The following is a 22559-nucleotide window of genomic DNA, read 5'->3' on the forward strand; positions in this document are numbered from 1 at the left end:
CTTAGCCTCCACTTATTGGTGGAATAATTGCAATTTCGTCCCCTGAATTAAGTTCTAAACTTTCCGTTAAATCTTCACAGTATATTTCGTTAATAGCGATTATAAAACTATGTCTGAGAGAATGTAGATTGAAGCTATGGCAGATCTCGTTCGCTAGTTCAGAAGCAAGTATTTGGCGTTTTATCAAAAATGTTGCAGAACCCGTACCGGACAATTCACGTGCTTTAGCAAAAAACAAGATCTTAATGCTTACGAAATCTTCCCTATAATTTTCGCTCATTAGTGCTTTATAATGTACGTAATAAAAGCTAAAAATTGCTTGCACTTAAAATTTTTGGCGACGTATGACCGAATCCACGACTAGCTTCGCACAATAATAATTTCACCAATGATGATATAGCCCCTGCTCACAGTCCAGCATTGCTTGTCCAGCACTTTATATGTGTGCGTGTCGGGTGCTTGTCGTTTGCCCGGTGACGTTCAAAACAAAAAGCGATCAATCCTCAGTTGTATTTAGAAGTAAATATGTCGTCATCGGATGATGAATTTTTATTACTTGCAACTATTGCAGTTTTGTTAAAAAAAAAAAGAAGAAAAGAGATAAAAAAAAGTGTGGATGAAAAGCCTAAGTAAGGGAATTAAATTTGAGTTTGGGATATTTTACAAAAATTTAAGGTAATCTGCTTTAACTTATTCTGTTCGTTGTTTGAGAATTTTTTTCTTACCCACTTTCTGTGTTATATTAAAAAATCGCAATAAGTCATGTTTTTAATTATAACTTATGTTTTTCGGGTTCATAACTTTATTATTATTAAATTGCTTATGTATATCAGTTTTAAATAATTTCATTTACATATAAATTTTTAAATTTTTTGCTTATTTATGTACATATTTCATACGGATTGTGCTTATTTTTAGTATATGTAGGTGTTTACGAGTAATATACTATTGGGCAACCGCACACTAAATACTAACCTCAATGCTAAATACAACACTGCTGTTTTATCCATCGGACTCCGACACGATCAAAAAAGTAAGCGTCAAACGAAAATATCAAAAATTTTTGATTTTCATCAAGCATCGTACGTGTAGCCGACAACAAATACGTGTGTCACGACGCCACCCGACTGCACTAACCCATACAAAGCGCAGTCAAGCATGCAGGACGGGAACCAACCCCTAATAGATTTTAAGCAAGAATGATAGAAAGAAGGCTGCGCCCAAGGCAGTTGCGCCCATCAGGAGTGCGTGACGTCACGTGTTTCCGAGTTGTGCAGTATTGCCAACCATTTGCTCTTCGCAATAAATTTAGTGCTTTTTTATACCGAAGATACAATAATTTTTAAGTTTCGTTTTTGTTTCTTTTTTTTTAATTTAAAGCTACCGAAACTTTAAGTTAAAAAAAACTGTATTATTATACACAAGAAGGTCAAAAAAGGCCACTCTGAGAAGATTTTAATGTTAATGAAAATTAGTTGGTTCTTATAAAATTTGATATTATGAAAGTGTGAATTTAATTTTTTGCTCCTTTTAAGATTATGCAAGAATATTAAATATCCCTCTCTCAACTCTTCTTAAGACTGAAAACCTTCTTTCACATTTTAAAAGGCGTTTGAGTTTACTAAAAAATGCTAAATCAAGTTACGAAAATGGTAGTCTCGCCATATTGGTGCTAAAATCACGTAACTCGTTGTCAAATTCGCTGAGCGCAAAGTAACGGGACCACGATGTGGTTGCTGTCACCTATAATAAATTCGCCTTGGCGCCATCCAAGATGGATTTATTCGCCTTGGGCGCCATCTCATTATTCTTTCCATCATGGATTTCAAGGTTTGCCTGATAGCTATGGTGAAAAACAAGTGCTTGAGGGGAATTTTGGCTGTCATGTCACTTGGGATATGTTTATTGAAATTTAGCTTACGCTAGTGATATACGCAAAAATCAACACAGATAATGTTTATGCCATGTTATTTCTATATCACTGACACAAACTAAGTGACATAATCCCGTAGGCCCGCAAATTCACTCAGAGCCGAATAACGGCCTACTACAAAGGCACCTTTAAATATCTTTTCACAAACAAATAGAAAAGTGAAAAGAACATCGTTGCAGAAGAAATCGATATTTTGCTCTAAATACATCGGAAAACTACGGTGCGATACAAGGCGAATAAAATTCAGAGGGTGTCGCTTTCTGAAAACCGCTACTTTATTTGTCGCAATATATATAACCGGCTCATGAATAATAACAATCAGAAAATTAATAAAAGAAACAGGGGGAGAGCAATTACGTGTTTGTAAATAACTTATTCAATTAATGACAGTGGTAATACTGTAATTTAAATATTTGAAAATAATGAAAATTAATTGCCGCGTGTTCAATTGTGAAAGCGCAAATTAATATACAGCCCCCAGATGCAATTTTTATGCCTATGACGTCGTGGCACGAATGTGCGTGTCTGCATAAATTTTTGAAGTTTTTTGTAAATTTTGCCTATTTGTATTCTCAGCAAATGTTGGGAATTTATTTAGATATATATTCTTTTTTTCTCTCCCTCTCTCTCTCATTCTCTCTCGGGTCTCTTCCTTTTTCTTTGTCTGACTTGAAAGTTTCACTTCTGTTATGTGTACTACGCTACACGTACCCTGTTATTTTATTCTTCCTCTTATCAAACAAATTATTTTACTTCATTTTGTTTGCATATTCTTCAGGCATGACCTCACAGCGAATTCGGAAAACAAAATTTTGCTTTCCATCACTCTTGCTAGGTTTCGCAACATGTCATTCGCTCTCTAACCAATTCGTTTACGAGCAGCTGACATAGATTTTGGATCTTCACAAGGTTGATTTATTATAGGTGACAGCATTCACCCAGCTGAATTTTTCGCCGTAGATATGGCTTACGTCAAAATGATATGCTTTGTTTGTATTGGTATGTTTACATTCATACATATGTTTACATTTATGCTTACTGAGCTATTGGTGCAAATGGAACATTTATTCACGTTTGCCAATTTATTGACTCGCAGTTGTCCTTTAATTTAATTCATTTAAAATTTTAGAACATTTTATTGTGGCTGAATCATTGCTAGACCGTGGTGAATCATACAAAGCACTGGTTCGACTCGCTGCTTATCGAAAAGACGTACAAAGGTCCACAAGAATTGGCAATAATTTTATCTGGTTGTGGTTTATATACTGCTGCAATGAAGCTGCTTTCTGGCTTCGGATTATCACCTCTTCCCATATGGGTACGCCGCATTACCAAGGAAAGCGCCAATGAAGCATGAGCGTAGTCACAAGAAAATGAAATGTCTGGTGAGAAAAAGTAGTTTCTATGCAAACATTTTCTTTGCTATTTTTTTTTTTAACTTTTTCTATAATTTAGATTTGCCTCATCGCAATAAAGGAACTAATATGGCCCGGTTACTGTTACAAAAACTCATTTATGATTATGAGTTAGAAAAGTCTACTAGCTTACGTAAATATATGGCAAACAAGCTGCTAAGTCTCAACGCTTTTATACCGCAATGACTATATGATGACTAAAAGGGATGAAATTTGCTATAAAAACGTTTGACGTAATTTATTAAAAACATGCATACCAACATTTGGCGAATTGTCCAGAGCTATTGTATTTGTTCGTGACACATAATCCCTTAATTGAAGCTGCCGAATTACGACATGCACTGTTGGAAGCTAGAAACGAATACTCAGTTTCAGATATGTGATACAAATACAATTGAGCTCAATATTACATACATTACTTTCTGTACGCAGTGAGACTTTAATTTTGCCATTGTTTCGAAGTTTGTTTGCGTTATGTTTCTCTATTTTAAACTTTTTCGCGTCCAAGCTTCACTCTCTACTTTCAATTTCACCTTATGCATGCCCGTGGCAAATTCTGAAATATGTATGTATTAATAATTAAAATACCGCAAACTCAAATAATTTCTTTCATATCCACAAGGACTTACAATTCACACATAATAAATCAACCTTGCACATAAGATAGATTCGAAATCTTCAATGAACTGTGGGAAATGTGGCGACTTTTTATTTTGTGACTATTTCCAGCGTACGTTTCACAAGCAAATCACATTGAAAATGAACAGCTGATTTTGACGTAATGCTTGGACCAAACGCAACAGCAAATACATGTAGGGTTTTACTTATACCTATGTGGTTGCTGTCACCTATAATAAATTCGCCTTGGATCTTCATCATCACCCAGACATCTATGCGCACAATGTGGAGAGTATTCAGCAGGTAGGAGTTGAAGATTTGGAAACTTTAAACTACATGAATCGACTAGTCAATAAAAACAACTACGGGAAGAACTATAGGATATATCAGATCAGTCCATAAGTTCGTGCGGTTTTTAATGGTGGTTTTAAAATTAATAAAAAAGATGTTTAAAGTATTTATTAATCAATAACATATTTTTCTTCACAATGGACCTGCCGAAGGTCTAAGTGTGTCTTATGACAACCACCCTACCTAATATATTTTCCTTCATTAATTACAATGTCTTCCCAACTTTTAGGCAAATTTTAAATTACCTGATCAAAAAATTGTTTGTCCTTGGAGCCAAAATACGCTTCGAGATCCCTTTTTATAGCTTCTTTTGAGGAGTAATTCTTGTTAGTCATATGGGATTGGAGTCCACGGAAAAGGTGAGAATCACAAGGTGCAATATCCGGAGAGTATGATGGATGCGGCATTAGCTCCCATCCGAGCTCGTCCAGCTTGCCTAATGTTTGCCTTGCGGTATGAGGTCTTGCGTTGTCGTGGTGAAAAAAAATTTTGCGTCTACTAACTAAAGACGGTCGATTGTTGTTAAGTGCCTCATTCAGGTTTGATATGGGAGTAATAATCAGGATGGGAGTAATAATCAGCAGTTATCGTCTGGTTTGGATTCAAAAGTTCATAATAAACAATACCGGCCATATCCCATCAAATAGACAGCAGAATCTTCTTGGGGTGAAGGCCATCTCTAGAGGTCGATTCTGGTGTTTCATCTTTATCCAACCATTGTCGTTTGCGAACAGGATTATTGTAAAGGACCCATTTTTTATCACCAGTAACGATACGGTTCAAAAAACTTTCATTTCCAACCCGTTGCAGCAAAACCTTTCCCAACTGAACCAGGTGCCTGTGAATTGTTCCATGCGATGAATTTAACCTCTGAGCTATCATATCGATTGTCAAATTTGGCTCAGCTTCCACGAGTTCGAGCAGTCGTTTCTTTCTCGTGCAAGCGAAAAGTTGGAATAAAAAATCGCACATTTTATAAAATAAATATTTTTTCTTTGTAACATGTATATATGTATGTACGTTTCGAAACAAAATAGAGCCGCAGGCGAAAATTTTCTTTCTTTGTAACATGCGGCCGCCGTAGCCGAGTGGGTTGGTGCGCGACTACCATATGAAATTCACAGAGAGAACGTCGCTTCGAATCACGGTGAGAACACCAAATTAAGAAAAAGTTTTTTCTAATAGCGGTCGCCCCTCGGCAGTCAATGGCAAACCTCCGAGTGCATTTCTGCCATGAAAGAGCTCCTCATAAAAATATCTGCCGTTCGGAGTCGGCTTGAAATTGTAGGTCTCTCCATTTGTGGAACAACATCAAGACGCACACCACAAATACGAGGAGGAGCTCGGCCAAACACCCAAAAAGGGTGTACGCGCCAATTATATATATAATATATATATATATATATATGTATGTGTACATTTTGAAACAAAAATCGATCGCTTTTATTCCAAATTTTCAGTATTTGAAAAAATATATATTTAAAATTAAAAACAGGGTCGCAGGAGAAAAAAAATTTACTCCAAATATATAATATTTAAATTGGTTAACTCGTGATGAATTAAATATCTTCATCTAAAGGGTGATTTTTTAGCTTTATCTTTTTAAAAATTCGTGTTTTGTTTCACTGTCAAACATCTTCAGATTGATCTATAATTTAACCATGAATCGTCTTACAAACGAACAACGCTTGAAAATCATTAAATTTTATTATAAAAATGCGTGTTCTGTTAAGAAAGTTTAAAGGCGAAAAATTGTGTTCAGCGACGAAGCTCATTTTTGGATCAATAGGTACGTAAATAAGCAGAATTGTCGATTTTGGAGTGAAGATCAGCCAGAAGAAAAGGTCACAGTTTGGTGCGGTTTATGGGCTGGAGGTATCATTGGACCGTACTTCTTCAAAGATGCTGCAAATCGTAACGTAACTGTGAATGTTGAGTGCTACTGTGAAATGATATCCAACTTGTTTTTGCCCAAAATGCATGAGCTTGACTTGCATGACATGTGGTTTCAGCAAGTCAGTGCCACATGCCATTCAGCACGCGTAACAATGGACTTGTTGAGAGCCGAGTTCGGTGAACATTTTATTTCACGTTCGGAACCTGTCAATTGGCCACCCAGATCGTGCGATATAATGCCTTTAGATTATTTTTTGTGTGCTATGTTAAAGCTCATGTCTATTCAGACAAGCCTGCTTTAATTAACGCATTGGAAGACAACATTAAAACATTTATATGTGAGATACTGGCCGAAACATTGGAAAGAGTGTGCCAAAATTGGACTAAGCGGATGGACCATTTTAAGCGCAGTCGCGGTCAACATTTGCATCAAATAATCTTCAAACATTGAATTATATGGACTGTACTATTGATTTAAATAAAAATTTCATGAATTTTTCATGAGTGTACATTAATATTTTCAATTTGTTTTTTTTTTAACTTAAACTGTTTTTCTAAACTATATTTAAACTTGTGCATAAAACATTCAAACCAATAAAGGCTTTATTTAATGCATGTGAAGAAAATATAATATAGAAACATAAACTAATCACACAATCGTTTGAAATACTTTATTCCATTTATTTTATTTAACCAGTTTGTTACGAAATCATATTTTACACAATCGTTCAACAATCGCATATGTACATATTTAACATGGATAGTAATTCTACAACACATTGCAGGTTTTTTGATCGTACATTACAGAACCGGGCTGGCATTTAAATACGTCGGAAGCACTTCCACCTTGTGCGATCAGCCAAATCAATCTAAAAATATGCAATATATTAATATTTTTGAGTTATTAAAGATTAGTACTTTTGTCTCATATAAATAAAACAATTGAAATAACTTAAGCTATTTTTTTGTCGGTGGTCCCAATCCAAGTTTTCTTTTGAATCAGAGGTTGAATAGAGGCGAAATAAATAGTTTTATGTTTAATAACGCTGGGAAGTTTTTTAAAATTTTTACTAAAAGATCTTGTATACGACGTGCATATGCATACGGGTCTACGAGTGGTATAGAGTGGGCGATGTAAAATTTGCTTTTCAATCAATCAATATTTTTTCAAACTTTTTTTTATTTTGAAGATTGACATTGTCATTTATGAATAAAAAATAATATTGTTCAAATGACTGTCACGACTGGCTTTACAGTGAGCCATTCGATCAACCCAATTTTTAAGCACATTTTCGATTGTTTGGGCTCCAATTTCATGAATGGCAACTTCGATTTCGCCGGAATATCGGAATATTCGATTTTCAAAAAGTCAAGAAAATGTTGCTGGAAAACCATCATTTAAGTTTGATGGAAGTAGCTCGTGCCTTAGCGTGTCTTACGAATCAATTTGCAACATTTTACACCATCAATTGGGCATAAGGCGCGTGTCTGCTCGACTCGTTCCAAGAGAGTTGAATTTCTTTCAAAAAACTCATCGGAAGAAGGTGGCTGAAGACATGCTTGAGCAAGCGACGTTTATCCAGCGCATCATAACAGGTGATGAGACGTGAGTACCTATATAAGTTTGACATGCAAACCAGTCAACAGGCGGCGGAATGACGCTATCCACATGAACCAAAACGCAGAAAACCTAGTCAAAGTCGGTCAAAAGTGAAAGTCATGCTACTCGTTTCCTTTAATTATCATGGTGTTGTACGGTGTTGTGCACTCGGAATTCGTTCCAAATGGTTCGACGGTAAATAAAGAATATTATTTAGAAGTTATGCGATGTTTGACGGAGAATGTGAGTAGGAAACGGCCCAATTTGTGGAAAGAAAACTCATGGATCTTACACCACGAGAACGCACCGTCTCACAAGACCAATATTGTGAACACTTTTTTGACCAAAAACTCGACAAATAACATCAAACAACCACCGTAATCACCGAATTTAGCCCCCTGTGACTTTTTCCTTTTCCCAAAACTTAAATTGACCCCCCGGACGCCGCTTTGAGTCGATAGAGGCCATTAAGAAGAATTTGCCGAAGGAGCTGAAGAAAGATGTTTAAAAGGTGGTTTGATGACTGGACTAATAGTTGGCATATGTGCCATATGGAGCCAATTTTGGAGGAGACATAATAAATTTTGATGATTAAACAATTATTTTGCGTTTTATTGAACAATTCCGGGTACTTTTTTGACATAATGCATATTAGAAGAGATTGCTGCGAAAATGCATGATCCCTTAAAGAGAAGGGACCAAATGACCATTATCTCTGATGAAGCGGTGGTGGCAAAGTGTGAAGCATCAAGGATGTATGATCCTTTTCAAGGACACAACATCACACCGTGTACACCAATCACCAATTATTTCTGAAGAAGCGGTGGGGACAAAGTGTGAAGCATCAAGGATGTATGATCCTTTCCAAGGACACAACATCACCCCGCGTACACCAATAGGCAAAGACGTCAGGACTGCAACCAACGACGGGGTCCCTATCGATATCGAAAACGATGCAAACAACACGTTACGGAATAAAATTGTCAAACTAATCGAACGCAATGAGAGACCTGGCAAGTAAAATACAGCAGTTACATAAAGAGGTGTCAATTATTAAGGACGCTGAAACACCAATAGCAGTAATGCAGGACACGAAGGTAGTGCAGACAGTTGGCATGACTAGTGTTAAGTAGGGAGAAAATGCGAAAATGGGCAAGCTCAGCAAGCTGTATTGGGCAAGCAAAGTAGTAGAGTGTTTAGGCAGTGTACTTTTATAGCCAGAAAGCTGCAGAAACCGAAACGACAACAAGCGAACATCACACGGAGAGCCAAGCTACAACAAATGACTGGCAGCATGTGGAACAAAAAAATACAGTCAAAAGGCTTCGCGAACTAGAACAAGGACGTCCTGACGTAAAACCGGACAGAAGTCATATGCCGATATCTTAAAAGCTATTAAAGCCAAACCTGAGCTTAAAGAGTTAGATATCAGTAAGACCATTGAAAACACAAGCTGCCACAGAGTACAAGCGAAGACATGGAAGGCCTGGTCTTTCAACATAAAAGCCTTCAATGAAAAATGGGAAGGATTTAAAATTACCGGTGGCACGTCAGATTTTATTGCCGACCAGATAGCGGGTTATAGGGAAGCAGCTTGTGATGTGTCAATTCCTAGATCCAAAAAACCGGCCAACAGAAAAGCGGTGTATTAGTGGTCGAATGAGATAGCTGAGCTGCGCGAAACATGCTGTAAAGCAAGAAAACGATCTCAAAAAGCGAGGGGAAGACCAGTGTTCGAAGAACTACGGGCATAATTTAGAGCACATCGACTGAAGTTAAGGAAAGCTATAGAAGCGAGTAAAAGTGATGGCTTCAAAAAATTGATCGACGACGCGGATCACAACCCATGGGGTATTGCCAAACAGTCGTGACAGTCATATCCAAAGTAAGAGGTCCCCAAGCTCCTCAACCAACTAGCTCAGAACTGAAAAGATGGCCATCTCACTCTTTCCTCTGCAGGATAGGAGGAATATTTTGAATGCACTCAGCAGCTTCTCGATACCAAAGTATCTTATTAGAATCATCCGCAGCTACTTAAACCAGAGAGTACTGCAGTATGATACAGAGGAGAGCCCAAAGAGCTACAGCGGGTCAGATGGTGTACCGTAAGGATCTGTTCTTGGACCAACCCTGTGGAACGCTATGTATGATGACATTCTTAAAATCGAAATGCCCGCTAGTACAACCATAGTGGGATACGCCAACGATATCGCACTCGTAGCGATTGATTGATAAGAATATATGTAGATAGATTGCAACATGTATGTAATGATGCCATAACAAGAACACAAAGGTGGTTGAATAACGCCAGCCTGGAACTAGCTGCCCAAAAGACAGAACTGGTGCTAATCAGTTGGGGCAAGCAGAAAGAAAATTGTCAATATCAGTTGGTGGCCACAATATAGATTCCCAGAAAATATCTTTCATTCAGGGAATATCTTACAGCTGTTTTTGTGAAGGAGACAAAAGTTAATGACGCACTTATGGGCATGCTACCGAACATGGGAGGGGGGACCACAGGGCACCAGAAGAAAAATTCTTTCCACTGTGACATACCCCATAATGCTGTACCCCTCTCCAATCTGGCTTGAAGTAAAAAAGTGCCCTTTTAAAGAATACTGTCAGTAGAACAAATGCGTTGAGGATCGCATGTGCCTATAGAACGGTGTCGGACGATGCAATCTGCGTCATAGCTAACAAAATGCCTATAAACATCCGGGAAAACTTAAAGAGGAGGTTGTACTGCTCGCAAGGTATGAAGCCGACAGAGGGACTCAAACAAGCAGAGAACGCCCTGGATAGCTGACTGACAATCAAAATGGGACCAGTCATCAAAAGGCCGGTGGACGCATAGGTTGATCCCACGGACTAACGAGTGGATCTGTCGAAAACACTTAGACGTTGATTTCTTCCTAAAGCAGCTACACACGGATCCTTCCAAAAATATCTGCATCGTCTAGACTTGGCTGTAAGTCCTTATTGTCCAGAATGCTTGGACAAAGAGAAGACGGTCGAACATGTGGGTATTTATTGCAGCAGGTTCGTTAAAGAACGCCTAGCAAGAAAAACTGGTGTGTTTCCGACGCCCAATAACCTAGTTCCACAAATGTTTGAGCCGAATGAAATGGAGGGCGGTATAAGCTTTTGCAACACGAATTCTCGTGGATTTTCGCAACATTGATTGGAGGCGAAGGAATGATGCGAGACGAACGCGACAGCAACCACATTGTCGCATTGATAAAATGCAGCAAGACGAACACCAGACAAATATAACTGGCGATTGAGCTTATTGCTAACGACTGCCTCCAGACGTAATTACCAAAACGGTATACCTGTAGGATGAACCGTGGGACTTGAGGTGCTTTTAGTGGTGTTAAAGTCCAACATTGACTCAGTCTTCCGATTGCTTTTATACCTCGTTAAAATAAGTGTATGTATGTGTGTATATTATGCTCTTTATTTTAAAAAGATAATTATACTTATATGTATACAGTGGGTACTTATAACTAGTAGAACGTACGACTATAGCATTGATTTAGAATCAAAGGATTCAGGTGCAAAAGTATTATTATAATATAAGACGTAAACATTAACTCAAACTTCAGTTTGCACAACGTATTATTATTTAAACTCAAAAGTGTATTTATGAAAATTAATTTCAAACCATTTCCCTATACTTGAGACAGCAGGATAAATATTAATACAAAGCTCTATAGTTACAGCCATTTAAGATATTTCTAATATTAGACACATGTAACATCTTTTAATCAAAATGCCCTAAACGAAAATTTTTATAAATTAGGCAGATATCATAGGCTTTGGATGTTTTCGGGGTCACCCAAGTTACAAACTGTACAGACGGTAGAAAGTATATTCTTACATTTATGTTAAGAAGACTTCCTTTCGCACAAAAAATTAAGCTAATAGCCTAAGCAGAAAAATCATCACTGGATGGGCCGCTAAGTGCTAAGTTAGCATACAAACCGTGTGATTTTGATTTAACAGCAGAGTCCAGAAAAGTTGAAAGTCTTTTATTCTTAAGATTGTCAAAAACGAAGGTATGAACGCAGACAAAGACTCGAGAAGTAAAAGCAGTAAGGGCTCCATATTTAACGAGATGTCCTTGCACTTTTTTACGCAATGAGCGCCGAAGCGTACAGTCTCATCAGCAAGACAAAATACATATGTACGTGCTTGGAGTGTATGTAGACATTGTGGAACCAAATCTGTATTGATGTGAGTCATGTAATTTTGAGGATTTGGGTAAAAAAAACGAAACGTAGAAGTCTCTCAACTGAGTCGCATTCGACGACACCCCAAACTTGCGCCCCATAAAACATGATCGACCTTGAGCACGCATCATAGATTTTTAGTTTTTTGAAATGCAGATTCGAGGAGTATTAATATATTTAAGACAAGTTGCAGTGATAGTGGTTTTAGAATCAGCAAGCTTCAGATTTAGGTGTTTCGCATAAGAGAGTTTGTATGTAAGCAGCACGCCCAGATATTTATATTCGTTAACAATCTCGATATTCTTGTCGCCAACTTAAAAAAATCACTTAAATACAGAGAACAAGATTGGGATTAGCAGACAACCTTGTCTACCCATTGAGTTGTGTAAAATGGGAAGAAAGTTCGTCATTGAGCGAAATATGGTTTGAAGTGTCTTCGTTTAATAGTTTTAATATTTCTATCATATGGGTCGAGAGGCCATATGATACTAGTTTGTAAAAAAGCATGCTTCTAGGTATCGTATTAAAGGCACTTGAAAAGTCAACAAAGAAGGCAAAAGTTTTCTCTTTTGCTTTGAAACTAAATGCACAACTGACGGCAGGTTGAAAAGGGTATCTATTGTAGAGTATCCTTTGCGAGTATCCCCAGCTTGAAATTCCGTAATGATTGTATTCAAATCAATCCAAGCATTAACAGAAGCCTAGTAAATATTATATATAGTGTCAAGAAGAGAGAATCCTCTAATCCCGCGAGACCGGGATCACCCTTTTTAAATATACAAATCACTGCCTTTCGGAATGAGGTGGGAGTTTTATTTCCTTAATTATATCGAATTGAACATTTTTAGTATCTGGGACAAGAAAGCTACTGGTGTAGATTTATAAAACTCATATCTAATGCAATCCAGGCCAGGAGCTTTATAATGTTTTGCTTTCCTAAGTCCAAGTAACATTTCGTGCATTTCAAAAGCAGCCAGTGAATAGAAAGTCCATTATCCTGGCGGAATAAGAGTGATTGAAAATGTTTGTAAAAATCAGACAGAGTAGGATAATTATGTGCATTGGACGAAACTTTTTTCAAAGAATTTGCAACACGTCTCACCTCACTGCTATTTTTGACCGTTTTCAAGTGTACCGATTTGGCCGAAGTACCACTCCAATTTCTTTTGACTACACAACTTGAAGTAAGAGGATCGGCTTTTAATATACAGTACTGGATCGGATTCCAGATTAAATGCTCTTAAGAGGTTAAAGTACTCCGGCATTTTATTTCGACGTTATAACACTGGTAATCAAACCACTCATTCTTAAAATTGAAATCTTTTTGACGTGATAACGTCTTATAATTCGGTGTAGCCGGCTGCACGCACCAAAAAATGCGGCGTTACCTTGCTCATATGTATGTATATGCGCATATGTATATAAATTCACATATTTGTATTTGCATATGCCTTCTTCCTGTAAAAAAATAAGTGAGAAATCGCCTTCAAGCCTTAAAAACGTAATATGGGAATGGGGTCAGTCATAGATATTACCCTGGCAAATGATTCCCTTGCTCAAACGATCAAATGGAGAGTGAGTGAGGGCTACACCCACAATGACTATCAGGCTATCATACTGGGCATTACCGAAAGGAGGCTTAAAGTTGCACTCAAGCTGACAGGTCCAAAATGGAAGAACGAGAAGCTTGATAGGGAAGTTCTTATATATATGATTGAGCAACTTCAATCCTCTGATGGTTCTGCTGAGAATAGGATGAATGACGGAACGAAAACATCAAATTACTGAGATCTGAGTACATTCCGCGCTAGACGTTTTTTTGTTTTTTTGTGAGAGGGGAGGATAAAATGTCAGAAACATTCAATTGATGCCGTCGCGCCAATGATATGTGGGGCACGCTCCCACTAAAACAGACTGACTTCGGCTGACTTCCACCCCGGGACCACATTTTCACTACATCGAGGGTGGAGCCGTGATTGTGGATAATAACCACAAAAGAAACCTGCGTCCAGGCTCTCTACCTATGACGTATGGAGGTTATACGTCGGTGATAGTCTCCCTTACTCCATTAAGAAGTAAATGGAACTTCGAAAGTGTGCGGTAATGTTGTGTGCATACTGAAAGCACCCGTGTCCGCTCTGCATCTGAAAGAGGAAATAATCCACTTCTACGTGTCTTCGCCATAACCACGTGTTAAAGTTAGGGATAAGTTCGTGCGTCCAGCGGTCTTTAGAAGAATTACCCCATCTTCGCTGCTATTCGTCAAGTGACGCCATTCGCTGTGCCAACTTTTGGGCCCTTGTAGATTTTGCACCTTGCCTTGGATAGAGAGGGTTTAGTTCACGTGCTCGGATATCCAGTGGAATTTTTCCCGCAATCACGCAAATTGCATCATCAGATACTGTCCGGTGTGCACAGACTAAAAGCACACACTCTATAAACCTTCCTGGCCCCTCGTAGGAGTATTTCTCGGGCTTGGGACCAAATGAAAGCGGAATATAACAGAATGGAGTCTGCACAGTAGATAGAAGTCTCCTTCTTGCAACTTGGACTCTCCCATGGAGCATTCGCAACTACGGCACCTTTCGTACTGACTTTCACCGCGTGCTGTCTGAATGTCATGCGCGAGGCAATCATAACCCCTAAGTACTGTATAGCGGGCTTGGACGGGATGTTGAGACCTCCGACATTTACTGTCAAACTCTCCCTCTTCTTCTTTTTGCTCAATAAGGCTGCTTCAGTTTTTTGCGCTGCCAGCTGGAGTTTGGCATTGTATAACCAGCGCTCTATCCTCGATATTACATTGTTGCAGGTGAGTTCCACATCAGTGACCTGTTTCCCCGTTGCAACCAGCGCGTATCCTATCAGTGTCGCATTCATGGGCAGCTCCATTTTGATGAGGCCATCGTTCATTGCGTTCCACAAAGTAGGGCCAAGAACCGAGTCTTGCGGTACTCCGCCTGTCACTGTGTATTTCTGAGGTCCATCGTCTGTGTCGTATTCAAGGATCCTGGCATCGAAATAGCTCCGGTTAATCCGAAGCAGACACGAACGCACTCCAAGACTACTCAGTGCTGAAAGAATTAGCGTCCAATTTGCTGAGTTGAAAGCGTTCTTTATGTCCAACGTTATGACAGCGCAATATTTCATAGAGCCGGATGCCCCACCTGTCCTGTTAATAGCCTCGCTCGCTATTTCGACCACCAGTCGAATGGTGTCGACAGTGCATCTTGCTCGCCTGAAGCCAAATTGTCACTCTACAAGTCCTGTCGGCCTCTTTAAGTATTTCTGCAATCGCCCACAGATGATTTTTTCTAGTACCTTCCCCATTGTATCTAACAGACATCAGGGTCAGTATGCTGATGGATCATTTGGCAATTTGCTCGGTTTTAGAAGTAGTACTAAACGCTGTCGCTTCCATCTCCTGGGAAATATACCAGATTTGATACACTCAGTGTAAAGTTCAGCAAAAATTTCTGAACTCGCTTGGACCGCTGCTTTGAAAGTAATATTGGGGGCACCATCTGGGCCTGGAGGTTTTGCGTCGCTCATTCTTGAAAGGCCGGGCAATACCTCTTCTTTTGAGACCGTAAACTCTTCAGCGGGGGGAGGCATGTAAAAAGCAAAAGCATTCCTCTTCCAAAACACTCTTTGCACTTTTCTTGTCGGCTTGGACATGCGAGCTGGGTAAAGGTCCATTATGATTGCATGGTGATCACTGTGGGTGTACATGCTTGAAATATGTCACTGCACGCGAGTTGCCGTGGATCTATCGGCGAAGGCAAGGTCTGTGACTGATCGTCTAGTACCTGTATCGAACGTGTGACATCCTGGCGTGTTTAAAAGCGTCAGATCCAGACTAGGAAACGTTTCTTCCAGTGTTCTTCCTTTGGGGTTGGTCCGTAGGCTTCCCCACGTGGTCGACCACGCATTAAAGTCACTTATAATGATGATACATAGATCTCCTGTGTCGGAAATCTGTTGCTATCCGCGTCAACATACCAGCGAATTCATCTAAGGTCATTCTCGGTGGTGCATAGCAGGTTACAATGAAAGGCCATCTACTTGCGCCCATCTACACCCCTTCTGTAGACCATCTGGCTTGCGTTGCAGTGCTTTATTTCCAGGTATCCAGATCGCAGCCCCGTATATTGCATCGGCTAACCAGTTATAGGTGTCAATAGCAGAACATTGTTCGGAGATTAGAGCGATGTCAGCTTTAAGCTCGCTCATATTCCTCCACGATGTATCTTCAGCAGTTTTGCAATGCTTGAGGTTAATTTGTACTATCCTCATACACGCTTTTATTTACTGCCCCCTGAACTCTAGAACATTTTTGCTCCCTTCGTTATGTGCACCGCAGCAAAGAGCACCTTTTTCTAGGTTTTTGCATGTTGCACCTCTGTGGCCAACCTCGTCGCATCTTCTGCAAAGATTTGATCTATTAATTCCTTTACATTTTGTAGCTACATGTCGATACTTCCCACATTTGTAGAATTTAATCCTGACTTTGGTTTGTGTCTCTAGGGCATTCAACAGCTCTTCCTTGCTGCTAATATGTTACCAGGCCTTTACAGCGTATAGTCCTTCTGTGGGTCTTCACCTGCACCGATGCGTCTTCCTTAAGTACGCCCTGTATTGCTGCTTGTAGTATACGGGCACTAGTGCGTTTTGTTCTGCTGAGCTCAAGCAAAAGCTCTCCTTTTTGGGTACGCCTCAATGTATGGACCTCTTCAATCAGCGACTTTGTGTCATCATTGGCTTTGACCGCCCGTAGAATATCAGTTTATGGCATCTTTTCTGATTACTGACGGTATCTCGATGTCTTTAGTTAGGTGCTTTGTTGTTTGTTTCAGAGGATTACTCTAGACGTAATATGCAGCGCAGTAGAGTGAGACTTAATTTTGCTGAAAGTTTTCATAATTTCAGATTAGCCAGGCAGTCTTTGAAAACAGGCAATCAAACTAGCAAGCAAGAAAGTTAATGAGATGCAAACACTCGTGCTTTTACCCAAGGACAACCAAAAGCCTGGTGAACCCGAGTTTTATAGACCGATTTATCTTAAGACACAAAGAGAAAAGTAAACGTATTTTTGTTCGAGCTCACGAACTATCGCTGGTTGTGATTTTCCAGCCAAATATAATGCAATCACACTATTAAGTTGGAAATCCATTACTGATTCTTTTTAGCATTTACTCTCCGAAAAATGCTTCCGCGCGCTTGTAAACAATACTCTGGACTGACATTTAGCCAACTATCAGACAACTGATGCTCGTGCATCAGCTGCACGAGCGGTCTGAAGTCGGTTACACTTCGAGTGCGGGACCCTGTACAATTAAATAATACGTATGCAATACAAGATTCACTTTGCATAATTACAATTGTACAACAATATAACAGCAATCTAACTATTTTTACATATTCATTGTTTTCTAGCGTTCATTAGGTCGCTTGGTCGAGTTCTATTTCAATAAGTTTGTGTCTGCACTATTGCGTTTGAGTATTTTTTCAAAGTTCCTTGTTGTTATCTCTTTTATTTCTTCGTCTATCTTTGCTATATTAAAAGTCCTGTGGATGTCATCATTTTTTGTGTACCTGTCAGACATGGTTAAAATTCGAAGAATCTTCGATTGTTGTCATTCCATTTTTACTATATGAGTTTTTTTTGCCGTTCCCCACACCTGTAGTCCATATATGTAGCCAGATCGGTTTAATCATAGTTTTGTACACTAACAGCTTGTTCTGTATAATAAGTCTGGATTTTGTGCAGACTAAGCAATGAAGTAGTCGAAGTTTTTCTTTTATTTGTTTGACCTTTTGCTTTATGTGGTGATTCCGATATAGTTTGGAGTCCAAATGAATTCTCAGGTATTTAGTAGTTGACTCTATTGTAATTGCTTTGCCATTTTATGCGTTCGTGTATTACTGCAGTTTTCAGTAGCAATAGTTAAGCAATAGTTATTGAAATAAACTTTTATTACACGTTTTTTGTTTTTGTATTTAGCTTGTAATTCTTAATATTGCCACCGAACATCCTGCACATGAGTAATTTATACCCTAAGCATAAAATAGTGACTTTCATGGATGCGCAGATTAAATGAAGATGATATACTTTTTTTTTTATGTACATATGTAGCTAATAAAGTGTTCGAACTCTTCTTCTATGTTAATTTTAAACAAATTTTACTCCATCATTGTTATTCCAAAATGGAAATTCCGTCGCGATTCAAACTCAATTGTAAATAGGAACGCTATACGAGGGGTGCCTTTTATATGTCGGGATTAAAGAACAAAAACAAATTTTAATCATCGAAAATCACTTTATTGTTTTTCAAAATATTCTCCATGAAGATCTATACACTTTTGCATTCGTTTGAACCATTTGTCGAAGCACTTTTGCCACTCTGAATGAGGTACCTCCAAAACATACATTCTGAATACCACAACCGCTTCTTCAGGTGTCGAAAAACGTTGACCTCTTAGTTTGTTTTTTACGTACGGGAATAAAAAGAAGTCATTCGGTGCCAAGTCAGGACTATAAGGCGGATGACCCATTAATTCGATGTTTTGGGTGCTCAAAAATGCAGTTGTTTGAGCCGATGTGTGAGAGCTCGCATTGTCCTGGTGAAGAGTCATCCGTCTTTGGTGATTGGTTTTCCTAATTTCTTGGAAGACAACTGGCAAACAAATGGTTGTGTACCACTCAGAATTTACTGTTCTGCGTTGTTCTAGTGGTACGGTTGCGACATGTCCAGTTTTTCCGAAAAAACAGGCGACCATTTGCTTGGAAGTGCTTCGTGCGCGAACAACTTTTGTTGGATTTGGCTCATCTTAAAACAGCCATACAGTCGACTGCTGTTTACTTTCGGGCTCATACGCGTAAATCCATGATTCATCACCTGTCACAATGTCATAGACGTGTTTCGAAGCCCCGCGATCGTATTTTTTGAGCATTTCCTTCGACCAATCAATACGAGCCTTTTTTTGAGCGATTGACAAATTGTGTGAGATCCAACGCGAACAAATTTGTTTGACAGTCAAATGTTTATGCAATATTGAATGCATGCTGGTCCCACTAATGCCTAAGATTGTCTCAATCTCACGATAGGTCACATGACGATCTTGCAAAATCAGTTCGCGCACAGCATCAATGGTTTTCGGAACAACAACTGATTTTGGACGACCTTCACGAAATTCAACTTGGAGTGAACTACGACCACGATTGAATTCACCATACCATCGATAAACACTGGTCCTTGATGGAGCTTCATCGCCAAAAAATGAATTAAGTTCATTCATGCAATGTTGCTGAGTTAATCCACGTCGAAAGTTTTAAAAAATAAGCGCACGAAAATGTTCACGATTTAATTCCATTTTTGGACCGAGATGAATCTTCTAAGTTACTGTAAACAACACAAATAGCGCTGGTATTTCAAAACGTTCTGAGTACGTTAAAGCCAAAAAATGTCAAACTTTGCGATACAGCTGCCAGTTGCCAGATTGCAACACCAGGGTTGCCAAGTCCCGAAATATAAAAGGCACTCCTCGTATAATTATGTAGTGTCACTTCTAATTAACGCCCCACTTTTCATTAACTTTATAAATAATTTCCATCTTTCCCATATAAAATTTAATAACTGTTTTATAATATTTTTGCTGCTAAAAAAGGTTAAATTAACATAAATATTATTTTATTCTTACATGTGCTCAAAGTCTGCTGCTTCTGTATCTATTCCTATGTATTCAGATTCCATGCAGATCTCTTGCGCCAACAGTAAAAAAAATATTTGCGTAGGAGTCAAATTTAAACCTGGTAAACGAGCCATTCCTTTCATTGGTCCAGTGATTGACAACATGGAGTGGTACGATATCTGCATACCTCCAGAGTGAATAAGTATGTCCATTTGGCTATGATTAGAAAAAACTTTTACAGAGTCAGGCACACAGTGCATCGCTTTATCCTCGAAACTTTTTGTGATAGATCTCAAAATTTCCTTAGCAATGTGCACGCCAACTGATGCATACTGCAGGTATGGCGGTAGTCCATCGTCGAAATAAGGCACCAATATAACAGACAGGGGAACCACTATGATAAAAATTAAATAAGAACATTTCAATTGAGAAGCACAATCTTTGAAACGAATGGACATATATATAAAAGAATATACTTAGTCCTGCCTTAAGTTCTGTTACAAGATAAGTCCGTTATATTGTAGATTTGAAATTATAATACTTTTTTTATGAAGTTAGTTTTATTTAATCATGTAAATATTAAAAATTAAAATTTTCATTCGAAATGGTAACCATTTGCTTTTAACTAAGCCTTAAACGATTATGGTATTCAGCTTTCTATGGACATTGGTTTCCATGGATATTGATGTCGCTGCTGGAACCAGATTGTTTGAGACTCTCTAAATTTCTGTGAGGTCTGGGATTCAGTCCAATGGATTAAGATCTGGACTTTAAGCCGGCCAATCTTCTACGACTATGAACCCAGGAATATTGTTTTTTAACCACTGCTTGGGGTTTTGCCTTATGGGCTGGAGCAGAATCTTGCTGGAAGATCCAACATTTTCCATTGAAGAGAGTACTACTCAACTGCTTCCCCACGCCTTCTAGGATATCCCCCTGGTATACTTTTGCTCCGGTCTTAACATCTTTTACGCAGAAATGAACAGATGTAACACCTTTACAAGGTGAGTACTGAAGTGAGTGGCTTATAAAATTAATAATATTCATACATTCCTTGCTTATACTCTGTCAAGGCGAATTCACAGGAATATAGGTCATAGCTAAGACGAATTGAGTATCGAAGGTGGCGCCACTTTAATATTCGCGATTTTGACAAGTCTGACGTCAGCTCCCTTCGCAATATAAAACAAACAAACAAAAGGAGGAGAAATTATATCCTTATGAAAATTGGTGCATGACTTGGTAGTATTGAGATTTGTAAGAGTTAAACTAATCAAACGAATGAAAGTAAAGCGCTGTGTGTCATATTGTTAAAGCACAAATTAAAATAAAAAAGAAGAGAACGTTCAAGTATAGAGAAGTCTCATTGACAGGAACATATGGGATTTCGAGGGGTACTCGAGGGATATGCGCATATGTATATGCTGTGTGTATGTATGCTCACTAGCCACAGCTCAAAATCAAACGGTAAAACTTCTGAAGAAATCCAGCGCGCATTCATAGGCACAGCATTGTATGTACAGTAACCTTGAAATGTGTACAGGCACCTTCAAATGCTCTGATTTCAGAGTAAGTTTCTAACTTTCCAGATATATGCATATGTTTTGCGCACTTTTTATCAATTGAAGAACTACATACGTAAAGTAATATACTAATTAACTATTTACCTACTATCAGAGAACATAGTAAAATAATTGTTTCCAAATTGTCTCTTGGTATTAAAATGTCCGAATCAGACTTTTTTTTAAGCTACTTGTTTTTTTCTGCAACTTACTGTATGCTCATGCGCGCACTTGACGCAAAGCAGCTGCGGTTGTCGAGCATATAGAAAGACATATTTACATACATATGTATGTACGAGGCCGCGGGCACTCGACTTGACAAAAATTCAATATTTATCAAATATTGGCAAATAATTCTATGCGAAATATTCCAATATTGACTATTTTCGAATGGTCGAGAAAATTGGTATATGGCGGCTCGTTTTATGAATGAAAGTTCTTTGCTCGTAGAAATATGAGCTCGAATTTATCAATGAATTTTTTGATGATGAGTTTTTGTTGAAACTGTTCAGCGTCGTCGCGACTATTTTGAGCTGTTCAGCACCATTGCAACTAGAATGATGGTCGCTACGGCTCCGCCTATTAATGCATTTTGTTCTTGTAGTCGCTAGGCAGCGAATTTTAGCTTTGAACGACATACGCATTTTGAGGAATAAAGTGAGTGCCCTGTGTGTGCGGTTGTATGTACATGCAGATGTGTTTATTAATAAGTTGTTTTGCTTGAATTCAATAAAAATCCGAAACAAGGTAAAGGAAAGAACAAGCCTGCTAAAAACGACGAAAGGGTGGAAGATCGAAACCATGGACGAAGAGATTTTTAAGCTTATCCTAAACGCTCATCCAACCAACATAAACGACGCCAATGAGCAAGCACAACAACTGGTAACACGTCTGACCAAAGCCTGTGATGCTACAATGATCAGGAAAAAACCTACTTTCGTGCGGAAACCGGCATACTGGTGGAACAGCGATATAGCTGAACTCAGAGGCGCTTGCCACAAAGCTAGACGACAATGTCAAAGAAGCAGCGGGTCAAGTGAAAATGAAAGGTTACGGAAAATTTTCATAATGAAACGCAAGGGCCTCAAAAAATCGGTTAAAATAAGCAAGGATTCCTGCTTCAAAGAAATGTGTGCCACAGCTGATGAAAATCCGTGGGGAGGAGCGTATAAGTTGGCGATGTCTAAGATTAGTGGATGCAAAGGAATAGCGCCGACTTGTCCTGTTATCAAAAAAAAGGTTGTGGAAACACTTTCCCCA

At 38.7% G+C, this 22559-nt stretch overlaps 2 protein-coding genes and 1 long non-coding RNA gene across 8 annotated transcripts in view; 1 reads left to right on the forward strand and 2 right to left on the reverse strand.

The window, feature by feature from the left end:
• Position 1: 1 nt before the first annotated feature.
• On the reverse strand, positions 2-399 carry LOC128871862 (molybdopterin synthase sulfur carrier subunit). Its single transcript, XM_054113991.1, has one exon. It carries the CDS (start codon positions 278-280, stop codon positions 2-4), a length of 279 nt encoding a protein of 92 aa, XP_053969966.1. The 5' UTR covers positions 281-399.
• Positions 400-2801: 2402 nt separating this feature from the next.
• On the forward strand, positions 2802-7097 carry LOC128871867 (uncharacterized). Its single transcript, XR_008456069.1, has 4 exons — positions 2802-3318; positions 3389-3913; positions 3971-4269; positions 6999-7097. It is a non-coding gene; the product is annotated as an uncharacterized LOC128871867 (long non-coding RNA).
• Positions 6874-22559, reverse strand: part of LOC128871865 (endothelin-converting enzyme homolog) — a 114610-nt gene continuing 98924 nt past the window's right edge. For 4 of the 6 annotated variants that reach the window (XM_054113996.1, XM_054113994.1, XM_054113995.1 and 1 more), the window contains 2 exons: positions 19747-20131; positions 6874-7082 (listed from right to left, as the gene is read on the reverse strand). In XM_054113996.1, coding sequence (XP_053969971.1) covers positions 6983-7082; positions 19747-20131 — 485 coding nt within the window. In that variant the 3' untranslated portion in view covers positions 6874-6982. Of the gene's footprint in view, positions 7083-19746; positions 20132-22559 lie in introns of those variants that run through there. The other 2 variants (XM_054113999.1, XM_054113997.1) reach the window with 2 other exon arrangements.

This window comes from Anastrepha ludens, chromosome 2, assembly GCF_028408465.1.
Source record: "Anastrepha ludens isolate Willacy chromosome 2, idAnaLude1.1, whole genome shotgun sequence".
NCBI classification, from domain to species: domain Eukaryota; kingdom Metazoa; phylum Arthropoda; class Insecta; order Diptera; family Tephritidae; genus Anastrepha; species Anastrepha ludens.